The sequence below is a fragment of the Trachemys scripta genome, chromosome 17, assembly GCF_013100865.1.
Source record: "Trachemys scripta elegans isolate TJP31775 chromosome 17, CAS_Tse_1.0, whole genome shotgun sequence".
Classification (NCBI taxonomy): Eukaryota; Metazoa; Chordata; order Testudines; family Emydidae; genus Trachemys; species Trachemys scripta.
The window spans coordinates 20,303,600-20,331,190 of NC_048314.1; the positions used below are offsets into that span (position 1 = coordinate 20,303,600).

General features: G+C 44.8%; 2 protein-coding genes across 3 annotated transcripts in view; both read left to right on the forward strand.

Moving 5' to 3' along the window:
- The window catches only part of LOC117867196 (centrosome-associated protein 350-like), a 46,542-nt gene that overhangs the window by 15,187 nt on the left and 3,764 nt on the right, over positions 1–27,591 (forward strand). The window contains exons 6-12 of the mRNA XM_034752022.1: positions 641–769; positions 1,421–2,172; positions 2,553–2,647; positions 3,564–4,225; positions 5,153–5,252; positions 17,105–17,330; positions 25,313–25,403. Coding sequence (XP_034607913.1) covers positions 641–769; positions 1,421–2,172; positions 2,553–2,647; positions 3,564–4,225; positions 5,153–5,252; positions 17,105–17,330; positions 25,313–25,403 — 2,055 coding nt within the window. The remainder of the gene's footprint in view (positions 1–640; positions 770–1,420; positions 2,173–2,552; positions 2,648–3,563; positions 4,226–5,152; positions 5,253–17,104; positions 17,331–25,312; positions 25,404–27,591) is intronic.
- LOC117867248 (centrosome-associated protein 350-like) overlaps positions 25,111–27,591 on the forward strand; it is a 32,257-nt gene continuing 29,776 nt past the window's right edge. For both annotated transcript variants that reach the window (XM_034752124.1, XM_034752125.1), the window contains exon 1: positions 25,111–25,269. The gene's annotated coding sequence lies outside the window, so the exon portion shown is untranslated. The remainder of the gene's footprint in view (positions 25,270–27,591) is intronic.

Below are 27,591 nucleotides of genomic sequence, written 5' to 3' on the forward strand. Positions count from 1 at the left end.
CCCCCCACCCCCTGACAGACCCCGGGACTCCCATACCCCATCCAACCCCCCTGCTCCCTGACTGCCCCGTCCAGAGACCCCCCCCACCCCTAACCACCCCCCCGGGATCCCACCCCCTATCCAACCAACCCTGCTCCCTGTCCCCTGACTGCCCCCACCCCTTAGCCAACCCCACTGGCCCCGGACCCCTTACCATGAGATGAGACTCCTAGCCTCCCACGGAGCCAAACACTGCCCCGCGGGAGCACGCAGCCCCAGCCCCCAGAGCGCTGCACGCGCGGTGGCATGGCTCCAGGGGAAGGGGAATGCGGGGGAGGGGCCGGCGGCTTGCCGCGCCGGGAGAGAGGGACCATTTGCCCACCCCTGCATTAGGGTGTGTCTGGGCACACTCAGCACACTCCGTGCGCACGCCTATGAGTGTAGGTCTAAAATTTGAGAGGCCTTACATTTTTTTTATAGCCTGATGAATATCAAAACGTTGATGAAAAATTTTGACTAGCTCTAACTGGAACCTATTGTCCCCCCCTCCACACACACCAGCATCCCCAGTGTGATCCCTTGAAACTGACTTATGAGGAAGTTAAAAAAAGGGGGGGGGCACTTTAAGGAAGAAAACCCACATCTGTGTTTTGTTTTCCAGGATCCAAACTGATTGGTGCTTCTGCATGGCGAGAAGGTCAGAAGCTGGTGAAAAAGTTGCTTGGTCCACTTCCTAAATTTACAAAGCTGGGGAGCACATGTGAAGAGTGGAACCCTAAAAATGACTCTGGTAGAGTTACCTGTAACTTCTGAGTTGTAAGGAGAAGGGGAGAGATCCTGGTCTTTTATTTTGGTAAAGAAAAAAAATAGTGGCTGAACACCCCTTCAGAAACTAGATGAAGCAAATTGTTTTTTCAAGGTCATTATGAGTGCCTGAGATTAAAAATGGTTACAATTCCCCGGCTCTCCACTAAACAGCTCCATGGAACAGTTACGATATCACGTGTTGGTAGTCAGCTGGCACAACGACTCCACAGTGGTTGTGGAGATTGGCCAGTTGATGGTGTCATTGTGTTTGAACCAAGACCTTAGATGGAGTTCTTATCTAAAGGGCCTTTTGATAAGGAGTCTGCAACTGCTCTTACATATTAAATTGTTTTTACGTAGAAGGTCCATAATTCACAGATCATTCATAGAGCTGACCACTACAATGTCAAAAAGAGCCCTTACAATTTTGACTTCTAGTAAAAACCTGCAGTGATTTTTCAACCTCCACTGAGGTTTTACTGCTAAGTAACAAACCCCAGCAAAGCCAGAGTTATAAATGCAAATACAGACAGACCATTAGCAAAAAGTCGGTTTTGTGACTGCCAGGTTCGATACAGAAAATGATACATCCCCAAAGTAATAAACTAACTGTTGCTTTAAAATGTTTTTGCAGAACCTGGTAAAGATTTTATAGCAACCCCACAAATAGAACAAAGCTCTAGAGAAAATGGTGTTCCCGGTGGAGGTGATCACATGTGGAACAGCCCTCCACATAAAAGCTGTCAGACTACACCCAGCAGTTCCATTGAAATTGCCAGCAATGCACTGACCAGAGATGCAAAGCAAATACTAAGGGATCTACATTTGCAAAACCAATCTTGTGAGGAATGCATAAGTACAAAGCCGCAGAAAGATACCATAACAGGAAAGGCAGAAGATTCAAAGCCATATCCAGAAACCAATCCTCCTTCAACTGAAATCAGCAGCAGCACTCGCTCCGATTACAGCAGAGACAAGACCAGGTCCTCGTTAATGAAAGCTGGAATAGAGCCAAGAAATTGCAATGGAAGAAAAAGTGCATCTCTTCCAAGAAGTAAGGGCTCAAACAGCCCAGGACAGAAACTGTCCAAGAAGGAAAATGTTAACCAGTCTGCTCAGAAGAGGGTAAACGTAGGGAAAGCCCACACCTACAGCCCAGAAGAAGTGCATGAATTTATGCACAGAAAGGTTGAGGAAAGAAAGAAGAAAAACCTAGAAGAGAAAAAGTCTTTAAAGCAGGCCAGAGAAACAAGAGCTCAGAGATTGCAAGAGTTGTACAGGAAACAGAAGGAAGCTTTTGCAAAGAAATCATGTTCTGGGGTGGCACAGACTTTAAACAGGGGAATTATTCCTGCAACACAAGGTTCTCAGTATAAACTTGCCCAAGTAAGTATATAAAAGAAGTTAAATGAACAAGGATGGTGATAGAGTGAAACAAAAAAAAATAAAATCCTGATCCACTGTACTGTGTTTGGAGGCAAATTTAAGTGTTTATATAAATTGAGTCATATCTGGGCAAATATAGGAATTCAAGTTCTAATGATGATGATCGCTGTATGGGTCATCGGTGGGGTTGGAACCCTTGATCTTTAGGTGCAAAAGCAGAAGCTTCCACTACTTGAGCTGAAAGAATAGCTTCGTTACTTGGCCTCTGTAGTAGACTCTTATCTGATTATGTAGGCCAGCTGTTAGACGGGGTGAAGACCAAGCAGTATTTTATTGTTCCATAGTTATTTAGCAATTACATTGTTATTCTTTCATTTCAGGAACAGACCATGAAAAGGAGCCTGGAAAGGAATTTTATGGAGTGGGTGCATAAAACATCATGTGCTTTATTGAGAAGTGAGGAGCAGGGAAGCAGGTATTACATGAGCCATCGAGATACAAAAGTGCATCTCTTAAGCCCTTTCTCTAGCATGTCCTGGAGATGTGTCATAAGTGTTCTGTTTTAAACTGTAATGAATAAGGTCACTGGTTACTCAGCAACAAGAAAGGACTTTGAGTCTGATGTACCAGGTGCTGTCAGTTCCCATATTAAAATCTGCCTCATCACATACTAATGCAAGTGCAATGGTTGAAGTCGGACACTGGGAGCCAGGAGTTCTGGGTTTCATGATCTGAAACTAACTTAATGTGTTTGGGGGAGAAAATGGCCTAATCTCTGTGTGCCTTAATTTACCAGCCTGTCAAAGGATGATAGTGATACTTCACAGGGAGGTCTTGGGGCCTAACTAATTATTGCTTGTAAAGCATTGTGAGATCTTCCCCAGAAAAGCCCCTGTGTGATTTGTTTTGCTGGTAGGTTCAGTCTCTCTCTCTCTGTTATAAGAATATTTCATTTCAAATTAGAGTATTGTAGAAAAAAACCAAACCCAGTCCAACCACGATGGTTCTTTGCCCAGTGTGTGGGTTGGTTCTAATAATCAGTGACTGGGTTATAAACACAGCATGAGAATCTTGTGCGGTCTAGGTATAGGCCAATATTTCAGCCTGGTTTTATGCTTCATATTATTAAAGACTTTATTTCTACAGCATTTAATAGACAAGCCTCTGAAGCTCTGTCCTAGATGTTAGCACCTCACTCTACATCTTCAGTCCTGGATTTGTCAAGCATTTTCTAATCTATAAGCATCAATCTCTCTCTCACGAGCTGCCTTATTCTGTGTCTGGTCTCTTTGTCTGGACACTTAGTCTGGTCTTCTTTAAAAATCAGCCTGACTTCTGGTACTGTATCTTACTTCCTGCACTGATGTGGGTCCCCCTTTGTGTTTAAACAGTGACTTACATCCAAAGACGAGCCAGCCACCTAAAGCAAAAGAGACATTTGATTTTCCTTCTTCACTGGCATCTGAAAGTGGGTTCCTCAGCCCTTTGAACCTTAAAGACCTGGCAGTCAGCCCTTCTCCAGCTCAGTACCTGCCTCCCCAGAGCTTTTTCCTTCCACTGAAAACTGCAAAATCTGGCCTCAACGCCTCAGCTTCTGAGGACACTTCCAGCCTCCCTCTGTATAGAAATACACAGGACAGAGTGAAGGCCATTCACTCCCTAGCCAGGGAACTTGGTGAGCGGATTGAGCTGGCAACTGAAAGACTGAGGGGAACAAGCAGGCTACAAGACTCTAACGACAATGGAGGAGAGGAACATATACCTTTAGAACCTCCCAATTGGTCTTCTCCACGGTCAAAGCCCAAGACACCTAAAAGTGAGGGAAACAGGACCATGAACATACGAACACTCCTGGGTGTCCAGAGTCCTAATGGCGTATGGATTTCATTAGACCCTGCACAGGATAGCACGCTGTACTTGGGTAGCCCCGAAGGAGCAGAAGCCCGGAAAAGGAAGGAGCGGATCCGAGCTGACACAGCCGCTGTTAGCGAGGAGTTACCGTGGAGTTCCAATTCGGTGATGCATGGGAAAGCCCTGAAGGACGTGTGGGAAGGTAGAGCATGGTGACACAAGATGCCACAGGGTGACTGACATTAGCATTGCGGGAGGTTTTCAAAGGCATGAAATAGGAGTGAGCCACTCAGCTCCCATTGACTTTCCAAGGTCCCTTTTGCCTTTGAAAAATCACCCCTGTAGAAAACAGGAGGAACTGGCTAGACTTTAGGGCAATGTTCTGTTTGTACCAGTATGAAGTGAACATTTTCCCATATTTAGTAGAGGCTGGGGCAGTCTGGATCACCAGCTCTGAACCCTTCAGACTCTGGGGAAGTTCTTCTCAGATCAGAACATCCCAGCGTGGGCCTAGCTCGCACGTTATCTTATTGGTTTGCATAGCTATAGGCTTAGCGCTGATAATCCTCCCAGCGGAGTCCAAGGGGAGGGAGATGTCCGGCCACCGGATGCTTGGAGTGCTCCAATACACCAAAATAAAGACCGTTCCTCCTCTGCTGACAGAGAGGAGGGTTGGGTGCCTAAGGAATTCCAGAGATGGGGATAAAATTAGATTTCCCAACCTAGCCATCAGGTGCTCTTCTTGTGCACATTGAGGAAGTTGTGAGACTGTGGGTGGGACTGGATTGAGAAGAAGTTCACTGTTTGGAAAACTGGGATAAGGTTCTAACAGGTTTATTCTCCTCTCTTTGCACTTGTGACGCTACAGACCTGGGTTTTATTTCTGGCTCTGCCACTGGCCTGTGACGCCATACCCCCACCTCATGCCTCAGTTTCCCCATTTGTACAATGAGAATAATAATGCCGACCCACCTTCCTGAAGTACTTGGAGATTTTTGAATCAGGAGAGCTGTCTAAGAGCGAAGTGCTTGTACTTAAGTAGGGAGAGAAGAACAGATGCCAAAACTGGGACCCTTTCATTCCTGTGAAGAGTGTATTATTAAAAACCTTCATTTGTCTTTTTTCAAAGATTTTACCGTGACGAAGGAATCTGACATGGAAACGTGCCTATTGCGAGGAAAGCCGATAGCCAGCATAGCCTCTCCATCTCCCAGATTCCTCACTAGAAGGTAAACAAATCTGGTTATGTTATTCTTTGCTGAATACTTTGCCCACACACACAGTTAAAATAAATGGCACCAATTCAGCATGGAGTTCCAGTGCTCTTTATTCCTTAGTCAGAGAATTGCCAAGTAGGCTGATTTTGACACAAGATATACAGAAATAGGGAGCCCCCAATTTGTACAGACCAGGCAGATCAACAGGAAAATATTGACAAAAGCCTTTTCAAGAGATGGCCCTAATCCACAAAATTTGAATCTTGAGCAAAACTTCCCTGGAGTTTAGGGGGGGTTGGGATCTGGGTTTCTCAATCTCTCTCCCCGCCCCCACATCTTTTTCTGAAATGGCAACAATATTATCCCAATGCTCTGTGAGGTTCTTAGCTGTCCTGGAGAATGGCAAGGATTAGAGACCAGAAACTCAAAGCAAGACTCAGCTGTAGAGTTTTGCCTGAATCCTATCAAGCCTGGGTTTGTGCAGAACTCAGCCCAGGAGTTAGGTTTGTACCACAAGGGTCTGTCTGCAGTTGGCTGAGGGGGTGAGTCTCAGCTTTCGTGCTAGCTCCCATCGAGTTAGCATGCTAAAAATAGAATGTAGCCACGGCTGTGGGATGGGCTAGTTGCTCCAAGATCTTGTGTGAGGGTCTCTAGAGAATCACAGAAATGTAGAGCTAGACGGAACCCCACGAGGCCATGGAGTCCATCCCTCCCACTGAGGCAGGATTAAGAAGACCTAGATCATCCCTGCCAGGTGTTTCTCCAACCCATATTTAAAGACCTCCCATGACCGGGATTCCACAGCCTCCCTAAGGGTATTTCTACACTGCAGTTAGATACCCACGGCTGGGCCCGTGCCAGCTGACTTGGGCTAAGGGGCTGTTCCATTGCATTGTGCATGTTTGGGCTGGGGGAGCCCAACTTCAGCCTGAATTCTGGGACTTGGGGTATGGAACAGCTTCCGTCTGAGGAGAGATTAATAAAACTGGGACTTTTCAGCTTGGAAAAGAAATGACTAAGGGGGGATAGGGTTGAGGTCTATAAAATCATGACTGGTGTGGAGAAAGTAAATAAGGGAGTGTTATTTACTCCTTCTCATAACACAAGAACTAGGCGGCACCAAATAAAATGAATAGGCAGCAGGTTTAAAACAAACAAAAGGAAGTATTTCTTCACACAGCGCACAGTCAACCTGTGGAACTCCTTGCCAGAGGACGTTGTGAAGGCCAAGACTATAACAGGGTTCAAAAAAGAACTAGATAAATTCATGGAGGATAGGTCCACCAATGGCTATTGGCAGGGATGGTGTCCCTAGCTTCTGTTTGCCAGAAGCTGGGAATGAGCTACAGGGGATGGATCACTTGATGATTACCTGTTCTGTTCATTCCCTCTGGGGCACCTGGCATTGGCTGCTGTTGGTAGACAGGATACTGGGCTAGATGGACCTATGGTCTGACCCAGTATGGCCATGCTAATGTTCTTATGTTCTCTTCCATCTTTCAGGGTCTAGAGCCTGGACTCCAGCCCGAGCCCAAACCTCTACCCCTCAGTTAAACAGCCCCATGAGCCCAAATCAACTAGCCTGGGCCAGCTGCCGGTTTTTAATTGCAGGGGAGACATATCTAAAGGGACTTCTTCCAGTGCTTAACTATCCTCAGCGTTCGAAACTTTTTCCTAATATCTAACTTATATCTCCTTTGTTGCAAACTAAGCCAATTACCTCTTGTCCTCCCCTCTGTGGACATGGAGAACAATTGATCACCTTATGTTCTGTAGCTAATACTAGCTCTACCGCATCAGGTGGATGAAGAGAAAGCCTCCCTTATATACTAGCAACGCAGGCTACTTAGAAAGTGGTGGGTCCAATCTTGCAGCGTGCTGAGCACCTTTGTCTCTCACTGATTTCAATGGAGTTAGAGCACCCAGCACCTTCCAGAAGGTATTGCAGGGTTTGGCCCCACAAGACTATGATCTTCCCATTACAATTCAATGATTGCCCACTAGGGAGAGCTATTAATCTATTGAACCCTTTAGAGAGACTTTTCCCCGTTTGCTTTTCTACTCTCTTAGGTGTTAAAAAGCATTGTGTGCCAGGTTGTTTAAATTAAATTATAGAAGGAAGATTCGTTGTTTCTGAGCCATCCTCTGAGGAGAGACAGCACTTTGTGTTCTCGGAGGCCTCACTGTTCAAATCAAACACTTTCCAGGTATATTTCACAGAAATGTGTCAGCTCTTTAAGCAGTTGAATGGTGCAGATGGAGGGCCCTATGGTGTTAAGAAGCCAGCTTCTTTGGGGGACTATTTATGGCTTTTCTCCCCAGCATGTTTCTTTACGTTTGCTTTTGAGCCACACACAAAACACTTTGATTACATGAAGAACTTTCATAAACTTGCAGAGGCACCAAAATTTCAGAGTGCAGATTGGGCCAACTGAAATGATTAGGGGTTTGGAATGGGTCCCATATGAGGAGAGACTAAAGAGGCTAGGACTTTTCAGCTTGGAAAAGAGGAGATTAAGGGGAAATCTGATAGAGGTATATAAAATCATGAGTGATGTGGAGAAAGTGAAGAAGGAAAAGTTATTTACTTGTTCCCATAATATAAGAACTAGGGGCCACCAAATGAAATTAATGGGCAGCAGGTTTAAAACAAATAAAAGGAAGTTCTTCTTCACACAGCGCACAGTCAACTTGTGGAACTCCTTGCCTGAGGAGGTTGTGAAGGCTAGGACTATAACAGGGTTTAAAAGAGAACTGGATAAATTCATGGAGGTTAAGTCCATTAATGGCTATTAGCCAGGATGGGTAAGGAATGGTGTCCCTAGCCTCTGTTTGTCAGAGGGTGGAGATGGATGGCAGGAGAGAGATCACTTGATCATTACCTGTTAGGTTCACTCCCTCTGGGGCACCTGGCATTGGCCACTCTCGGCAGACAGGATACTGGGCTGGATGGACCTTTGATGTGACCCAGTATGGCCGTTCTATGTTCTGTTCTTATCCCAGTGTAGCTAGTTATTGCAGCACACTTTGTAGTGGGGAGCACACATCAGACCCGAACTTGCAGCCCGCGGTCCTGATCCTGAGAGGTAATGAGCACCCACAACTTCCCAGATCCTCTTATGTGCAGTGCCAGGTTTACAACGGTGCCAGTGGCGCCAGACCCAGGCTCAAAAGCAGCTTTGACTGGGCCTGCTCCACTTGTGCTGCGCCCGGATCAGCGCAAGTGGAGCAAGGGGAAGGGGTACGCTTGCAGCACAGGGCCAGGTGGGCCAGTGTGCGTCTGGTGACTGCCAGTTTGCAAACAGTGCCCTCACACTGGGCAGAGTGGGGCTGCCCCCGCTATGCCATGCCCCATTGCCCCTGGCCAGCCCCTCGCTCCAGGGATCGACCTCCACATGCCATGTTCCATTGCCCCCCTAGGGGCCCACAAATATGTTTGGCATTGGGCCCACAAAAGATTAATCCAGCCCTGCTTGTGTGTGCATAAAACCAGCTAAAACCAATGGGAATTTTGCAGGCCAAAGGGAAATTCATTGCTTAAAAATCCCTCATCAGAAATCTCTGAAAATACTAAGCCCAACTGTCCGAGTTACAGTCCTAACCTAAACTCACCTTTTCCTAAGTTTAGGAAAACTTTAATGCCCAGCTTAATGTTAAGGTCTAGAGTGCATCTATGTCAGAAGTTGATGGATCTCTGCTGATTGACCAATCTCTGTACTCTGATGCCAAGCTTCTGTTTGGAAGGTACAGAAGAATGGATGCTGAAAGCTCTGGAGTTGAAATTAACAGCGGGCCCCGTCCTGTGAGGTGCTGAGCACCCTCAACTCCAAATGATTGGGGTGGGATTTTTCTGATGCCTTACGGGGCTAGATGTCCAACTCCCATTGAAATCCCAGCCTTGATCACCTGGCAGGATTGGAGCCAATGGGTCTTCCTGATCCAGGCGAAACTCCTACGCACGTTAAATAATTGTGTCAAGTGTCACGAACCATTGATTTCCTCATGGTGATTCCTACTAGAATGTAGGATGATCTCCAAAGGGGATGGGAAGGGAATGGGGGCATTTAAAACCAGCCTGAACAACGTACGAGGACTTTTGTACTCTTGGGCCAGGCACCAGAGCCATACTTTGTTCACCGCGCATCATGCTTAGTTCTATACATTTACTTCTGTCTAAAGACATTATTTTTAGGGTGTTATTTATCCCAAAGATGTTTAGAAAAGTAATAGACAGATCTTCCTTCCCTCACCCCCTCCTCTTCCACAGAACACACAGTGGTACAACATATGGCATTGACAGAAGTAGACTAAATTGATTATCTTTATGAGTACCTAGTTAAATCTCTACTGATCTCCTTTTTGCAGAGGATTAAAGAGTGGTTTAGCCAATTGGATACTATAGATTCATTTACAGTAATTGTTTTCACTCACTTTACTCTTGAAGTTTGGGAGGGTGGGGGAAGAGAAAAATTATGATTACTGTAGATTTAGCTTTGAGTGCGTATGTATGCGCACACATTTGTGTGTGTGTGTGTATTTCACACACACACACACACACACGTAAGTTTAATTAAAGAGGGAGTATGGCCGAGAATGGCAATTTTGGAAGCTACGATATGAACATTTTTTATAACGTTGATTAAATTAATGTGGACTCAAATTTTCCCATCAGCCTTACATTCAATGCAGGTTTAATGCAGATGGTGGTACACAGAAAACTCCTGGCTTGTAGAATATATTCTATACAGTGAGAGCTATTTGTATAAAGGCACCCCATTGTGTCAGTAGCGCCCTACCAAATTCATGGTCCTTTTTGGTCTATAGGATTTTAAAAATAGTAAATTTCATGATTTCAAACTATTTATATCTGAAATTTCATGGTGTTGTAATAGTAGGAGTCTGACCCAAAAAGGAGTTGTGGGGGATCCCAAGGTTATTGTAGGGGGGAGGTAGGGGGGTTGCAGTACTGCCACCCTTACTTCTGTGCTGCTGCTGCTTGACATGGTGCTGCCTTCAGAGCAGGGTGCCCGGCTAACAGCCACCACTCTCCAGCCACCCAGCTCTGAAGGCAGTGTTCCGCCAGCAGCAGCGCAGAAGTAAGGGCGGCAATACTGTGACTCCCCTAAAACAACCTTGTGACCCCTGCAACTCCCTTTTGGGTCAGGATCCCCAATTCGAGAAACACAGGTTAAAAGCACACAAAAAACCAGCAAAGAGTCCTGTGGCACCTTATAGACTAACAGACGTATTGGAGCATGAGCTTTCGTGGGTGAATACCCACTTCGTCGGATGCACGTAGTGGAAATTTCCAGAGGCAGGTATAAATATGCACGCAAGAGTGAGTCAGGCTAGAGATAACGAGGTTATAGACTTGTTAGTCTATAAGGTGCCACAGGACTCTTTGCTGCTTTTACAGATCCAGACTAGCACGGCTCCCCTCTGATACAAAAGACCAGATTTCACATGGAGAAACCAGATTTCACTGCCCGTGATGCATTTTTCATGGCCATGCATTTGGCAGGGCCCTAGTCAGTGTAGACTTAACTCCTCAATCCCCACAGGACAGAGCTCTAACAAATATACCCCTGGATTGGCCAGGGATGGACCAGGAGACCCAAATCTTGTCCCTAACTTGCAGTTCCCAGGAAAAGGGGAGGAGATTGCCGGGCTGCGGCAGGGGTCCTTGAACTGGAGGGAGGATCGGAGCTCCAAGTGCCGATTCAGCATTGCCTGAGACAAAGTCAGCATTTGCTTTTCCCATTCTTGACATGTTCCTTCTCCTAATTGGGGGAGATAGGAGGTGCAGCATAAGACTAAGGGCCATATCCTGCCCTGCGTTTTTCATTTGACTTCAAAACCACCAATACGATGGGCCAATGTCACTCTCACTTTACAAAGATTTAAATGCAGAGTAACTGCATGAGGTGCTGGATTTACACTGGTGTAATAGAGCACAGTTTGGCTGTTTGCCGCCTCAGGGCCAAATTCAAACTCTCAGTGTGCGTGTACTGGGAAGAACGCAGCAGAAAGGCAATATTTGACGTGTGTGGGATTGGATTTCCAGTGTTAGATTCTATTTAACTATTGAACTGCAGAATGATCTACCAAAATGGAGACCTGCTGCTCTTCGCATGCAAGCTGGGCTCTGCCATTCAGACAGTAAATGCCTTTAATACGGCACAAGATTCTTCTAAGAAGATTGTTTGATCAGTAAAACTGTAAACAAAGTAAACAAGAGGGAAATGGCAATTGGAGAGAGAAATCCGGCTAGCTCAGCTTACTGAAGTTATGAACAGTAATTACTGGAATTACTGAAAGGTAAAACCTCTTCTTTGTGTGCATCAACCATGGTCACAAAGGTTTTACTGATTCCCGTTCCAGTGGATCAGTTGCAAGGATTATGCAGCAGTTACGTCACCCACGTACAGCACAAAAGATCTCGAAAACAAAACATCCTTGGAGGGAAGCAAGGTGGCAGATGCTCTGCACCTCTCAGGATCAGGCCCATTAGCTGAAGACGCTGTGGGGTCTGTTATTCTCATCTTGATGTCCTGGGATTTATATGGAACTCTCATTCACGCTAATGGCGGTGAGATGCAGAAATCCCCCTGAATCCAGATGGGACTAGACCCTCAACTGTAATTGACAAACACCAGACAAAGTAGAAATAGGATAGATTGTGCTGATCTCCTGAACAATGCAATTACTGAGAAAGCAGAGCTCAGTTTGTTTAACTAGCAGAGTCAAAGTCCTTACGGCGTCACAGAAACGCTTTCACCAATAGAGGCCTCCACACAAAGCATCACAACCCCGTTGCGATCGCTGCCCTGAGAGATGAAAGGAACGGTGTATGTACAAAATATGGCTACAGTTGGACTTGAGGGATGGTGGCAGGCTGTGGTGGTGGGTAACTCCGAGCTCAGTCCATTGCTAGCTGAAGAACTTCTAGTGGTGGTGCTGTACTGATAATAGAGATGGAGGGCGAGTGGAGAATATAAAGAGACACTCACTCCAATCCTGCCCTATAACACATAGCTAACTCCTTCGTTTTCAGTTTAAACGATTTTTACCAAAAAAAATCCCGGGGTTTTACAAAAAATATTAGCCCCCCCCCTCCGATTTTCACCCTACTTTTGTATCATTAAATATATAAAAAATAACTTGTTTTATTAGGAAAATACAATACATCGCATGAGATCTATGTATGACGATAATACATTAGTCTGTGTATATGCAGAGCTGCCTGTTGACATAAGGCAATGTATTAGTCTAGAAGATAAACACAATAAACAGTCAGGCACTGCTTTGAAGTGCGGCTGCAGCTGAACGTACTGATGAATCTCACGCCCACCACGCACACATTTCAAGATAACAGTTTAAAGATTTGACACTAAAAGGGGAAGGAAATGAAAATCTGTATCAGAATACCTGTCAGAACCCAAGGAAGAATGAGAAAGTTAAAAAAAAAAAAAAAAAAACAGGAGAAAAGGATGAAGTTGAGTGTATGCGCTGCAAATGGTGTGGTCCGATTATTAAATGTAAATATTTATAGGCTAATAATTCTAAGTGTACAACGGTAAACTGTTGATTCAAATGAAAAGTTTTATTTGGGGAACAGAGATACATTGTTTTCTTAAACTCACAAGTAGCATTGTGTTTTGAGTTCGGTTTTAGTTCTGCAGCAAACTAAATTGAATTCTGTTCCAAGTATTAATATTTCCCCCCTGTCCTTCTGTCCACCAAATTAGACCCCAATATTTACCCAGAAAAATTCACACAGTTTTTTGCGCCGATTTTCACCTGTTTTTGTTGTAGTAATAAACATTAGTAAATTCCCAGGAAAAATTAAATAAAATAAAACCCGAAAACGAAGGGCCCTACACATAGCCAAGGCAGCCAGTCTGTGTAGTGGGGAAGGAATGTCTCATGCAGAGCTTCTTACCTGAAAGCTTTTGGTCAATACCCCTATAAACAGGTCCTTGTCTTCATCTCTTGGCCAGTGGTGGACTAGACAAGAGGGGGAATCAGAATGCCTGGAAATCAGAGATGGGCCAAGATCAAAACTCTGGCTCTGAACCACCCCAAACTTTGGACTGCTTGAAATCAAGATCCTAATTTTGCAGCATGGTCCTATAGCCCCAATATAGATTTATATAAAACAAAGAAGAGGCATCTCTTGGATGCACAGTGATGGAAAGAATCAGTCAAGTGATGAGAACAGTCACCTTGCCCAGGAACAAGGGAATCAAAATGAAGAGAAATCCAGTAGTGAAGGTCCCACTTAAAATCCAGGAAGAATGGGAAGAATCAGGGAATTCATCTGGGCAACTAAGAGAAGTAGGAGGGTCTTGTATCCTGCGATCCAGGGAGGAGACTGAGAAGGGGGAAACAGTCCTGCCTAGATTACATGCATGTGATTGTGGGTGGGAAAGTTGAAGAACATAATGGGTGAAAATCCTGGCCCTAGTCGAGTCAATGAGAGTTTTGCCCCGGACTTCAAGGGGCCAGCATGTCCCCCAGTATCTAAATATTTATGTGTTTGGCTGTTACTGAACTAGGGCTGGGTGGAAAATGACGAGCCAAGTTCTGCTCTCAGGGCGAGATCATGCCCATCGGTTATTTCTCAAGCTGAATTCCCTTTGAGTTAACAGACAACCGATATAAAAGCTTGAAGTGTATTTTCCATTAAAGAAATGAGAGAGACCGTCTCCTAGGAGCCATCATGTAGTAGTGAAGGGTCATTAAACAGACCAGGGCTGGTCAGAACTTTTGGAACAAACTGAGTCTTAAACAAAAAGCTGTTTTCAAAAGTGAATGTTTGCAGGGCTGGCTCCTCAGCGGGTGGAAGTCAGGACAGTCCCATTGCAGAGATGTGCTGATTTATACGAGCGGAGGATCTAGCGTATCAGGTTTGAATAGGCACCACTGAAGACCTCTGGCTTTGAAGAGCTCCATCCATTAGGAAATTACACGTCGCTTCCACAGGATTCGAAACTCCTTTTCCCCCAGTGACTCTGCCGTGCCCCTTTTCCCTCTGTGTTCGCTGAGATCTGTGCCTGAGGCTTTGATCCTGCCCTGCACGGGTGCTGCGGTGCCAACCTACGTGCAAGTTGAAAGACAATGAGCTGAATGGGGATTGCAAAGCAACCAGGCCCTGCATTGGAGCAAGGCTGCACGGTCACCCAGTCACCCCTGCCGAGCAGCAGGTCTGAGGCCCAAGAGGGGAGCACATGCCTCGTTAATACAAAGGAGGACTGCGCTGAAGTCCGTGCACGCTGAGACTCGCCCGTTGGCCTATGCTCTGCCCCTTTGACTCTGCGCACAAGAGGCACCTGAACTGGTGACTGCTCAGCTCGGGCAGCTCCGCCATACTTCTGCCCATGGCTCCTGAACAGCTCCCTGCACTTCCACTTGTGCTGGAGCACGTGCTCTAGGTCATGTCCTAGGCTCAAGGCCAAGCTCTGCTTTCCGTTCAGCTACCCTACCATGCAGGAGAGGTCACCACGTGCACGTCTGTTCCCTGCTATCACTATATTCCTGTAGGGCCTGAGCCTGTCAGCAGGAGTCTCCCATTATACGCAAGGGAAAGTTTGGATCAGGCCCTTGATCTCCACCCTTTCTGAAGCAGGATTTGTCCTTTCCCAAGTGATCCCTAAGGAAGTCGTGGAGCCGATTAAGAAACTGGCACAAAATGCGAAGACCGAAACCAGGCCCCAGGTATTTGTCAGAGACAAATATTAGAATTTCTTCCTGAGAAATCCCCTCCCACTTCTCCCTACTCCATCTTCATACCCACTTTCTGAAGACGGCACCCAAGGCGCAAGTTGATAGGAGCCGTTCTACTCGTTCAAGCTATTTCTGGGTCATTCTGCACCAGGAAAAACAAAGAAAAGCTTATTAATGAAAAAAATGAAATGGGATTTCCCTAAGCTGATTGCTGATAAAAAAAAACCTTTTCCACGTTCATTTTTTTGTACAAAACCCATCTGTCAATATTTCAGGCTGCCTCGGTCTCCCCGCCTTGTTCGAGCTGCTACTAGATCAATAGGTGCCCATTTTCACGCGTTCCTTCCTAATCTTTTTAGCTAAGCTTTGTGCAGGGGTTTTTAAAATATTCCCAGTGGACCCTGTGTCCATTTAGCTCACAGGCAATGAGCTGTTTTGTGCTCAGAGACGCGCAGCTCCAATCCAGGGTAAAAGCGGCCTGACTACCGCGATGTCGGACAGGATCGCGGGAAAAGGCAGCTCGGTGGGACTCCTAGACTGCATTTTGACATGATTCACCGTATTAAAGCATTTACGCCTATTGCAGGACTTAGCCGGGCCTTCGCCAGGCTCACCACAAGTCCTAGAAATGTGATACAGAGCGAGACTTTGCAATTCCCGAGCCCCTTGCATAAAAGCATTTCAACGAGCTTTGCAAACATCTAGGGCGAGGCTGTGCAACCCTGACTCATGGTGGTGGAACAAGTCCTCCCGAACGTGAGCATGGATTGCACAATCCAGCTGTAATGAATGAAGCCTCAAAACAGCGAGGTACTTATTTCCATTTTCAGGAGTGCGGAAAAATCCAAGCTGTGAGCAAGTAGTAATTTGGATGGGTAATTAGGTGCCTCTTTAGCTTCTCCAGCATCATCCAGGTACAGGAAGGGGAATTTTGTACATTGGCGGGTATGATTTTTGGTCCAACTTTATGTGAAGCTTCCATTTATAAAAGAGCTAATAAACAAACAGACGTTTTACTAAATGGTTAATCCATTGTTACAAAGTCCAGCAAATTGCTTATAACCATATAGTACACTTTGTAGTGGTATGTTTATAACCAACTATAAAACGCTCTACTCATATCTGTATCTCTGTTTATAACATTTGTTTGCTAATGAAATCTAACTGGAAAGTGTGACTTTTTTTAAATGCCAATTGTGCCGGTCTGTTTTATAGGTGTGGAAGCTGACAGAGGTCAGGTAAATTTCCACAGATCACTCAATTGAGTGGAGTTGGGAATAGAACATAGGACTCTGACCCCCCGTCCTTTGCTCTTATCCTACAGACTAGACTTCTTCTCCAGTCCTCTTCTCCTTCCCAGCCTCCTAATTGGTTTTCTTGTTGTTTAGCAAAAAGTGTCTTGCTGAGCATTCAGAGCAAGCCTTCAGAATGAGGACTCATGGGTATTCCTCCCCATTTTGTGACTCTGCACCTCGGGCAAGGTGCTTTACCTCTGCCTCAGTCTCTCCATCTGAGGAATGGGAATAATGATCCATAATGATGGTCTAAGGACCGATGGTCCAAGGACTGTAAACTCTTCAGGACAGGGACCATCTTTTGGTTGTGTGTTTGTATAGCAAACCTAGCACAATGGGGCCCTGATCTGGGCCTGTAAACAAGCAAATTCCTTACCGCAGAGAGTTTACTCATTCTTGTTTGGAAGGTGCTTTGAGATCCTCAAAGGAATGAAACAGTCTTCTTGTTATTACAGCTTGAAGCCATGTTAGGCAGCAAGATTCTATAGTCAGACAAAATTTTCTGCGTCCATTTCTGTATTCCCTATTTCCTCAGGAGATTGCGTGCGGGAGTTTTAGTGACACGACACGTAGCTTTCATTCATTGGCTTCCCCGAGGTCTATTGAGAAATATAGAATCAGGTTCAGCATTGAATGGCAAGTTGACACAGTGGGAAAAATCCATCCCGGGCATAACTTTGATGTAAATCTAGATTCTATTGATTTAACCCAAGACAAATTTGGCCCACTTTATCTTGAGGTCAAATTTTAACCCTATTATATATTTTTTTCTTGTTAATGAAATACAGTGCTCTCTCCTTCACATCTGTCATTCAGCAAATTTTTGTTGTTGGCTTAACACAGCCCAGAGAGAAAACCAGCAAATCAAAGGAATCGCTCCATATCTGATGCTCTTTCTGAAGCTCAGAATCAAGCGGAAATTATTTCATCCTCTCCTAGACGAAGTCTCAAAACATCTCTCAGTCATGGATTTGAACCCCGCGCTTCTCCAACCAGAAGGATTGGGATGCAAAAAGAATTTGATGATGACTTTGGTAAGACAGCATTTAACAAAGTATCAGAAAATGCAGTAGTTATTCATTACATTTCTAAGACAGTTTGTAATGCTATCAGATGTTACTCTTCTAATGCAGGACAGAAGAGATTATGGGGCTCGTATGACCAGTTGTGACAAGGGATAGTCCAGGGGTTCTCAAACCTGGGGTCATGACCCCTCAGAGGGTTGCAAGATTATTACGCGAGCTGTCAGCCTCCACCCCAAATCCCGCTTTGCCTCCAGAATTTATAACAGTGTTAAATATAAAAAAAAAATGTGTTTTTAATTTATGGGGGTGGGGATCGCATTCATAGATTTGCTGTGTGAGAGGGGTCACCAGTACAAAAGTTTGAAAACTACTGGGATAGTCAGACGCTTTTTGAATTTTTGATATTTCAGCTAAAATGGTCATTGAAATGTCAAACTTTGGCACATACACAAAAAAGGAAAAAAAACACGAGCTTTGCTGTGGAAAAAAAAATTCCCTCTGTCTTTCTAGCCAACTGTAGCAGTGACAAACAGGCCCCTGATTGTGATAGTCTATATTGTTGCCATGTGCTTTTGTAACCCCTTGAGGCTTCATTTGAGGATCTCAAAAAGCTTTACGATTAACCCTCCCAACCCCCTCTTTGGTACATATGGGATACTGTTACATACGGGATACTGTCCCAGTTCTGCAAATGGGGAAACTGAGGCAGAGAGCTTTTAACCAAGTGAACCAAGGTCAGTGGTAGAGTCAAGAGTTGAACTCAGGATTGCTGGGGGATTGGCAGGAGGAAGATTGTCACTTTATACTCTAAATAAATGTTTGCATCGAGAGAAGGGAAAGTTTGTTGCTGAAAGGGTTAAGGAGCAAACAATAGCAAGCATGCCTTTGTCAGAGGAGACCTTGGCTTCCTTTTGCCAAACAGTAGCAGATGGTGCATTGTTTCGAGGGCTTTTCAGAGACAAAAGAACAAGATCAGATAATCTTTCTCCAAAGAGGGTACTTTGAAAAAGCCCTTGCTCTTATCAAGGATGCTTCATTGTTGCCCCCACAAGATTTTATATGCAATATCGGATTTTTGAGGTGGGTGAGCAATCAACATTATTTATTCTGTCTCTTCCTCAGCCTCCAACAAATAGGAAGGGCAGTTCAGAGGCTTGCACACTAAGTCTCTTGTCTGCAGAGTTTCCCATTGAACAAAAGATGTTTCACTCATCTGGTATTAATGGATAAGGGCCCGGATTCTGCAGTCTCTTGATAAGCGAGGAAAACACCCTGCCACATACAGGGTATGAGTCGAATGATAGAAACTTCTTCCTGTATACAAGCCAGGCAGAAGTCTTTGCAAACCCCCAGCATTTGCAGAGGTTAAGGGAGTTTGACTGAATCCAGCCCCAAGTTTGATTGTAAGCAGGGTAGCTTCCAGCCTATGTCACTTCTTCCTAGGTGAGGTAAGGTATTGTCATTTTGAGGGACAATATAGATTTGAACTACAGGTCACAAAGAGCTCTGCTCACCACTGGTGTCAAATGGGAGATGCATGTGAAAGACAGTATTAAATGCTCCCATAACTAACAACAACCATCAGTTAATACTGGTACACGCTTTTGCAGAAAAGAGTGAGAGTCATTTCTGCAGTGCAGATTGTATAATGAGGCGCAATTATATAGATCACTGCAAAATGTAAATATTTATCTTTAAAATACATATGCATCCCCTAAATACTAATTGCTACTGAGTATTTCCTTTACACGATAATGAAATCCTTAAAGTATACAACAGAAGGCAGCAGAACAAATGGGAGCTTGCAAAATATCTAATATTTGTTAATATCTACCACCGAGAGTTAAGTGAAAGAGCCCATCCCTGGTTCTTGACACTTCTGTTTTTATAAGAAAATGTTGACCAAAATCCACAGCCCCCCTCAAATACAATGGACTGCCCACTTCATATATACAAGTTGTTCTTTGACAAACCCATGTAATCTCCACAGAAGATCACTGGAAAGCAACACACTTTTTTAATAGAGGGGCATGCCAATCAATTTAGGCAGAAAATATACTTTAACTTAGTATTGGTCTGAGCTGGTAAGCAAATGTTCTCCAGATTCTGATTAACACCAGCCACTCTTCTGTAGGGTCCTGAGCTGCATTCTTCTTCCGCGCAGCCCGCCTACAGCACAAGACTGAGGCGGGACCACATATTAAAAGATCATTGAAAAGCGGCAGCCCCAAAAGTTCTGCTCTTTTTTTCTTGCCTTAGGAAAATCTCCCCAGCAGCTTAAATGAGTTTTGCCTGTACAGGAGTTGGCACTATAATTGTTTATAGGATTTGTGTAATCCGCTATAGATCAAATCTTGCGCCTGTCAAAATCAATGGGAGTTTTCAAGGGAGTGGAACCAGAATTCCACCTTAAGTGTGTGGTCCTCCAAAGCTATTGTATATATTGGGGGAGATTTTGGGAGGTACTAACAGCAGTTAAGCACTTGTTTATACTTCTGTAACTATATTGGGCTAGAAACAGATACAAGTAAAGTATAGTGTGCATGGAGATATACTAACATAAAGGTACAGTTTATTTAATATCGAGGTTAACATGTATGCTATTTAACATATCGTCTCCTAGGTGCCTAAATCCCTTTTGAAAAAGGGACTTAGGTGCTTTTGAAAAATCTTACTCTTAATGCCCAATCCTATAGTCTGCTCATGTGACTGGCATGATTTTCAGTTAAGAGGACTTGTGAAAGTAAGGTCTTCTCACGTGACTATGGGTCACAGAATCAGTGCATGCTTGTGGTGACTAGAATGAGTAGTTTGGGATCTTCTGAGATGAAAGATTGGGCTTTAAAACTGAAATTCACTGTTGACCCAAGATTTCCCATTTTCTTTTTAATTCAAACTACAGTACAGCAAATGTTTTAAATTATTTCATTAGAGCTGGGAATAGAGGTGCAATCCGAGCAAATAGCCTTAAAATGTAATAATTTCACTGGAAGCACAAAGAAGAGGTATTTGTACATAAAACCATTTCCTTCCTTTGCAGACGCTTAATAATCTTTTGTGTCACTAGAGGGAGCTAGCCTCTTGTTTGTAGAACATGGAGGAGAAGTGATTAAATTAATAGAATCAAAGCATGGCAGAGACTTGTAACATCACTGCTTCCATTAATTGTCCTCAGACTGAAGAGCTTGAGAGAAGACTCCTTTGGTGTTTTGCTTTAAGATCATAAGCATCACCTCATGTATTTCACAACAGTTTACAACCTCGTTGCCTAGCAAAGCTCAAACAAGTTTGGTCTTTGACTTCCAGCTGGCTTTAAAGTGTTTTGCGATGAGCCCCCTTTCAGTGGGAGGCATGGAAGTGTAGCTTTCCCCTTGAATCAATAAAGAAAATTGCTCTGATTCTCATCACTACTAACTTTCCTTCTTTGACCTAGTACCATTCCCCATTCGAGAGGACTGTTTGCATTGTTCATTATCCGGCAGATAAATCAGACCATGGACTGTTTGTTCAGGAAGAGACCCCCCTCCCCACTCCCTCATTCGGTGTCACAGCAACTCTTCTCCCAAGCTCTAGCATGCCGCTATTTGAAACATCCCACTTCAGGAAGTGTCCTGGGCACGTGTGTGTCTCCTACACTAAAGTAACCAGCATTGGTCTTGCACCACTGGTTGCACATTAGAAGTGCAGTGGATTGGGGAATTCAATCCAAACGTAACTGTTGAACAATGGAAATTACATTTTATGGAGATTTTCACAACTTTGACCAGCTATAGTTTAAAGATTTAATAGCTCATATTTCTCTGTCCCACGTAAAGGCTGGAACCATAGCTAACATGCTCCAATTGGAATGATCTCCCTGCCTAGCTCTACTCGCATTAACTAGCAGCAGAAGCCAACTGCTTTGTCACTGTGGAAACGGCCATAGGTAGAAATTTTGGCTGCCTCCTGGACTACTGTGCAGCGTTGCAGTAGGGGAGTTGAATCGGGCCTATCAATGGAATTTTGGCCAACCTCTTGTGCTAAAGGATTTAAAAATAAGCACAAAATAGGTCAGAAGCCAGCGAGAGTAGACAAAGTGATTCTGAGAGGTAGACAGTATGAAGACAAGCCAAAAATGTGGAAGTGCTCAGGTCCCAGGCAGATTTACTTATATAGGGAAACAGACCCAAAACACAAAGGCTACAATTCAACAGGATACACAAAACTGCCAACATCATGAAAGTAAACCAATCAATTTCACTTAGCTACAATCTGTTCCTAATTACACTCCATCTCAGGCTCTCCTGCACTAGTGCAATGTTGAAATGTTTGGGCTGAAAACAATGCAGAGGATGTTTTCCCCTCCCCATCACAAACTGTTTCCACGGGATTTTGCAAAAAGAAGAACAGGAGTACTTGTGGCACTTTAGAGACTAACAACTTTATTAGAGCATAAGCTTTCGTGGACTACAGCCCACTTCTTCGGATGCATATGCATATCCGAAGAAGTGGGCTGTAGTCCACGAAAGCTTATGCTCTAATAAATTTGTTAGTCTCTAAGGTGCCACAAGTACTCCTGTTCTTCTTTTTGCGGATACAGACTAACACGGCTGTTACTCTGAAACCTGTCATATTAAGTTAGTTATGCATGCAGACTCAAAACGTCAGGAGTGGGAGCGGGGCTTTTGCTGTTTGACGTTTCACTTTAAAAAGATTAGATCTGTGTGATTATTTAGAGCCCTTACTTCTCAAGGCTTGTACTCCGTCCAGCCCACTTTTGAGTGACCCCCAAGGCACTTCTTTGGGAGACGCTTGCACAGTCCTGCCTCTTGTACTGAACACAATACACATGGTTTTTAAAACATACTTTTTGTGTGTGGTGTGTGTGTGTATGTGTATATGTCTAAAGAGGTGCTCTTTGGAGCTGTGACNCACTGGATTTTGATTTCCTTAACTCATGGAAACATTTATCATCAGGCTGAAATTGTGAAAAGCTTGGTTCAAATTTGACCTGACTTTTCCCCTCCTCCTATAAGGTGATCATGGCACAGGGGATTGGACATTCAATTGTGAGATTATAAATCCCTTTCAGAGGTTTAGAGAGTCCAAAGTCAGGAGATACCATTGTGATCATCTAGTCTGTGCTCCTGTATAACACAGACCACAGAACTTCTCCAAAATCATTTCTCGGGCAGATCTTTTAGAAAAAACATCCAGTCTTGATTTTAAAATTGTCAGTGAATCCACCACAATGGTTGGCAAATTGTTCCAATGGTTAATTACTCTCACTGTTAAAAATGTTCAACTTATTTCCGGTCTGAATTTTTCTAGCTTCTAGTTCCAACTATTGGATTTCTTTGCTAGGCCAAACAGCTCATTATCAAATATTTGTATTTATAGATTGCAGTCAAGTTACCCCTTAACCTTCTCTTTGCTAAACTAAATAGATTGAGCTCCTTGAGTCTATCACTATAAGGCACATTTTCTAATCCTTTAATCATTCTCGTGGCTCTTCGCTGAACCCTCTCCAATTTATCAACACCCTTCTTGAACTGTGGACACCAGAATTGGACACAATATGCCAGCAGTAGTTGCACCAGTGCAAATGTATGTGTGATCTTGGGCTGCTGAACCTCCTTAAGGCTCTTTTACATGGAAAAAGAAAGCTCTTCATAAGAATTACTCCAATTCTATCATAAAGGAAAAAAATACTACATGGTAGTTAGTCATCTCCAAGTTGCACTTACACACATTTCAGGTTGCAAGTGCATATCTTTGTAATAATTGGTTCGGACTGATTGCTGACACTGGCAGAATAAAGGGAAGTTGTCCTTGAATAAAGCAGCAGTAAGTGCTTCTGTCTAACTTCAAGTGATTAGAAAAATTAGACTTTGAGCCCAGCTTTTTAAATTATATCTAGTAGGGATTCTACAGGGTTTGCTTCGATTATGCAGGTGTAGCGGTAAGTGGTTTTTTTTTAAACGCTATTGGAATAGAATGGAGGCTGTGAAATTTAGCCAGACAAGGGGTTTTTTGAATGCAGGATGCAAAGAGTGCATCAAGATATAGCAAGATGGATACACGAGGGTGCTGGATGAGTGGGGTTTGTTTAAATGAGGTCCAGCTTTATTTAGCTTGCTTTCATGCTGGGCATATGTAGGCATTAGGTGCACTTGCATCATCTGCATCGGCAAGTTCCCTCTACAGGTTCCATAGAACTGCATCTGACCTGCTCCTTATGCGTCTGCATGGCACATACCACTTGCACACAATGAATGAGGTTCTGCGCACTAAGCTGCCAACAAGCTTCCTTGCACACACGCTGCCAGGGAACGTCCCTGAAACTATTTAAAGTCAGGAGCGAGACAGTCAAGATGGACAATACCACGTGCTTTTGTGAAACAATAAGCTCCCAGTGAGTAATAATGTGACCTCACATTAACCTTATGTTCAAGAGAAATAAAACAAGATGGAAGTGATGCAGCAAATCATTTATTCACTGTGGCCGTAGTAGCATTTTGATGCCTCTAATCTGTTTAGCCGTAAAACTTTCAAATTTGGAGGATAAGCTGAGGCTACCTCAGAGTCATAATTATATCCTGGAGAATCCTTTCTGGATTCCCGGCCACAGCTTTGGAATGGCCCAGGGGTTAGCGTGCCTTTAAACAACCAGATAAGCAGAATTCATGTTGAGAACCTTAGTTTATACACTTGTATATACAATTGCCCTATATACAATTATATAAGGAGACACCCTGAAATGGCTGTTGAACGTGATGAGGAATCCAAATAGAAGCTAAGCTACTGCTCATCTGTCTTTTCCCTGCTATTCTCTTCAATACATGCAAGATCTTGCTATGCAATCAACAGTTCTTTTCCCTACAAGGTCACTAAAAATGTGAGATTCCACTGCTCTTTGGCTAAAGTACCTTGTAACATTTCACCAGCTCAGTATGGCCAGCCCAAGTATGCAAAAGTCATGAGTCAGGCCCACCCCAAAAATCACAAGATCGTCTTAAAAAAAGATTTTTTTTTAAAAGTGATGGATTCTTTTCATTCACCTCCTGGTTTCTGTGTCTTTAGGACACACTTGCTTCACCTTTTCAAGCTTTTCCCCAGAACCAGGAGAGCTAGAAACATCCTTTTAAAAAAATTAAAAAAAAAAGCTGAGATTCTCATGCACTCTTCTCTTGAGTCCAGAAGCTGGGTCTTTAATAGAAAGCCCCAAATATCATAAGACTTGTGCTAAAATCATGAGATCTGATGACGCCGCACGAGGTCAGTGAAACTGACGGCAGAGCTCTTAATCACCTCGCAAAATAGCAACAACGTTCCCGTGGAAGCCTGAATAAATTTGGGGCATTGACATTTTATTTCCCCCACCTCTGTGTACACATGCCATGATGGTTTTTAGGTCAAGAAACCCACACACTTTCTACAGCTTTGATAGAAGCCCCTATAAAAAAAAAGTGCTTTGGCTTTTTAAAAACCTGCATATGTCAAGCTAGTATTGGGATTTGGGAACCTTTGGGCCCAAAGTATACCAGCATGAGCTATCCCCCCCCTTAATGCAAACATCCCTGAAATTCTGGGGGGAAATGCAGCTCTGAAATTGATAAATCAGGCCCATTTCGACTTACGATACATATAATGATCCATTTTATGATACTCATTTCTGACAGTGACGCAGCTCAGAGTACGTATGTAACCTGTTTGAACAGGCTGCACAAATTCATCTGAGAAGCTTTATATAGCCAAGAACATATAATTAGTAAACATTACATCACCTAGAGAGCAACAGCCAGGAGAGTTGTAATAAGGAAGTAGCGCTGAGATGGGAGTGCCTAGAATGAGAACAAGCAACAGCATCAATATGCCGCGGTTATGAGATTGTTCCTCCCTGACAAAGTGAAAGAATCACAACTGCAGTGCAGTGCTGAGAGAAGTGGGACACATGGAGGAACAGGTGCAGCGCCACTAGAAGTCTGAAACTGGTGGATCAAGGTTTGAAAGCTTTTATTCTATTCTATGTCTGTGCGTTCTGTAGGTGCAGCCCCGAGAGAAAGAGGAAAAGGTGGGATTACCCCGCTTTGTACCCTCCAGATTCCACGCTGCTGCAGGGGCTGAAACAGCCCCAGGTAAGTTAGAGCAGCCCCCAGCTGCTCTAACTTCTGGCAGCCAGCCCTCATCCAGGCCCAATGCCGGCACACCCCCTTTGAAGTTCCACCCCTTTTCTCTGCCCCTCATGTTGCTAAAAGATTATCCAATAGCATAGAAGGGAGCAAAATCACTTTATGCTCCTTAGGCTAGAGACATTGGTTTCCTGTGGATGCAGCACTGTTTCAGCCCTGGCTGAGTCCTCTCCCTTTTGTGGGTGGTCACCAGCCTTTGGATGCGGCCTGCTTCCAAGCTCACTCGGTCTGGGCAGCATCCAGACACTGTCTTTATCTCTGGCCTCTGAGGCACACTCCTGGGGTGCAGACCCCCTGCCTTGCACCCCCTCTTTGGGATGCGGGACCCAGGGGCGGCTCTATGTTTTTTGCCGCCCCAAGCATGGCTGTCAGGCGGCTTTCGGTGGCATGCCTGCGGGAGGTCCGCCGGTGCCGCGCCTTCAGCGTCCCCACTGCTGAATTGCTGCTGAAGCCATGGGACCGGCGGACCTCCCACAGGCACGCCGCTGAACGCAGTCAGACTGCCGCCCTCACAGCGACCGGCAGGCCGCCCCCCGTGGCTTGCCACCCCCGGCACGTGCTTGCTGCGCTGGTGCCTGGAGCTGCCCCTGGTGGGACCCCACAGTCCAGCTGCACTAAGCCTCGAGATCAGCACTGGCCCCCATCCAGTAGCTTATGCATGTTCCGTTAGAGCCACACACTCACATTATTCTTAGATGGTACAGGAGAGATACAGAGCTATCAAAACCAACAAAGCCCTATATGCTCTCCCTGAGTCTATGCTGACCCATTCCCTGAGTCCCTAGGCCCAGTCTTTGTGGAGGCAGAGAGGCCCTTCTTCCCCTTGCCGTCCTTCTGGTTCCTGGCGATATTCCGCTGTTGAGAGAGAGGAGCTGCCTGGTGCAGACGCTGCCCTTAAATTAAGTTTCAGTCCCCTCTGTCAGGCAACTCACTGGACAGCTTCAAAGCCCTCGTCAGGTGGCTAAAATCCCAGTGCCCAGGAGACAAACTGGGAGAACCAGGTTCTTTTAGCCTGGCCCCCCTTTTTAGGGAACACACTGTTCTCAGAGAGGAGAGTCGTTCAAAGGTGATGCCCCCTGGATGCTTCCCTCATTCAGGGTCGGACGCGTAGGCCCCCTAACACAAGAGTGCAAGCCAACATGAGGGTTACAGTGTGCAGTGAAGGGTGTGATCAAGGTCACCCTTGAAATGAAGATAGAACGTGGTTTTCACAGAATCAGACTGGGGGTGCAGAGTAAAAGCCAAACTGTCACAAGCACATGGGAGGCACGACTGCTCTAATAAAGGCCAGAAATCCAACCAGGAAGGCCTCTGACAGGAGATCCAAAGAGGTGTCTGTGAAGTGAAGCAGCTAGGGGTCATGTACACATTCTTCCTTCCTCCTGAGTAGCCACCACCTGCCCCTATGGCTAAGTAACGCACATCATCTGTCATAATATGCGATTTGGAGGGCATGGCCAGCCTTAAAGCATTGCAGAGATCGGGAGTAGCCGCCCCATGATCCTGATGGAAAGTAGCCTTCAAAATGCTGCTAGATTACATATCACATAACACTGACCAAGACCCCGATCCAGCCAGCCATCCCTGTTCAGCAAAGTAGTGACATGCAAGTGTTTCAATCCCATTGACTTTGGTAGGACTTAAGCAGGTGCTTCAGAGTAGGGTTGGATCGGGGCCCGAAGTCAGTGGTAATTTATACAGATTTAGAGATGTGGTTTTGGCTGAATGCATCTGTTCTACCAGCAGCTGCCTCAGGACATCCTGCTCCAGATCTCACTGTTTGTGGAGCTGGGACAGGCTGGGGGCTAGTGCATAGCACAGAATAGGCAGAGCAGTAACCCTTTCCTCTTTGCGTGGATCCCTGGGACAGCACTGGGGCTCGGTGGGTTCCTTGGTGGCACTCTGCACCTTGCCATGGCTGCTGTGTGGTTGTGATCCTGGATGTGCAGTTGTTGAAGGAGTACACCTGAAAGTGCAGGTATCAGTACAGCTCTCTCAATACCACTCTCTCTGGCTAGTGACCCATTGGCTAGTTCTGTTAAAGCATTGGATGCTTTCTCTAATGCATTCCTTATCGAAGGAGTACAGGTGGGTCCTATTCATTCTTCAGAATTAATTTGTGGCTAAAAATTCA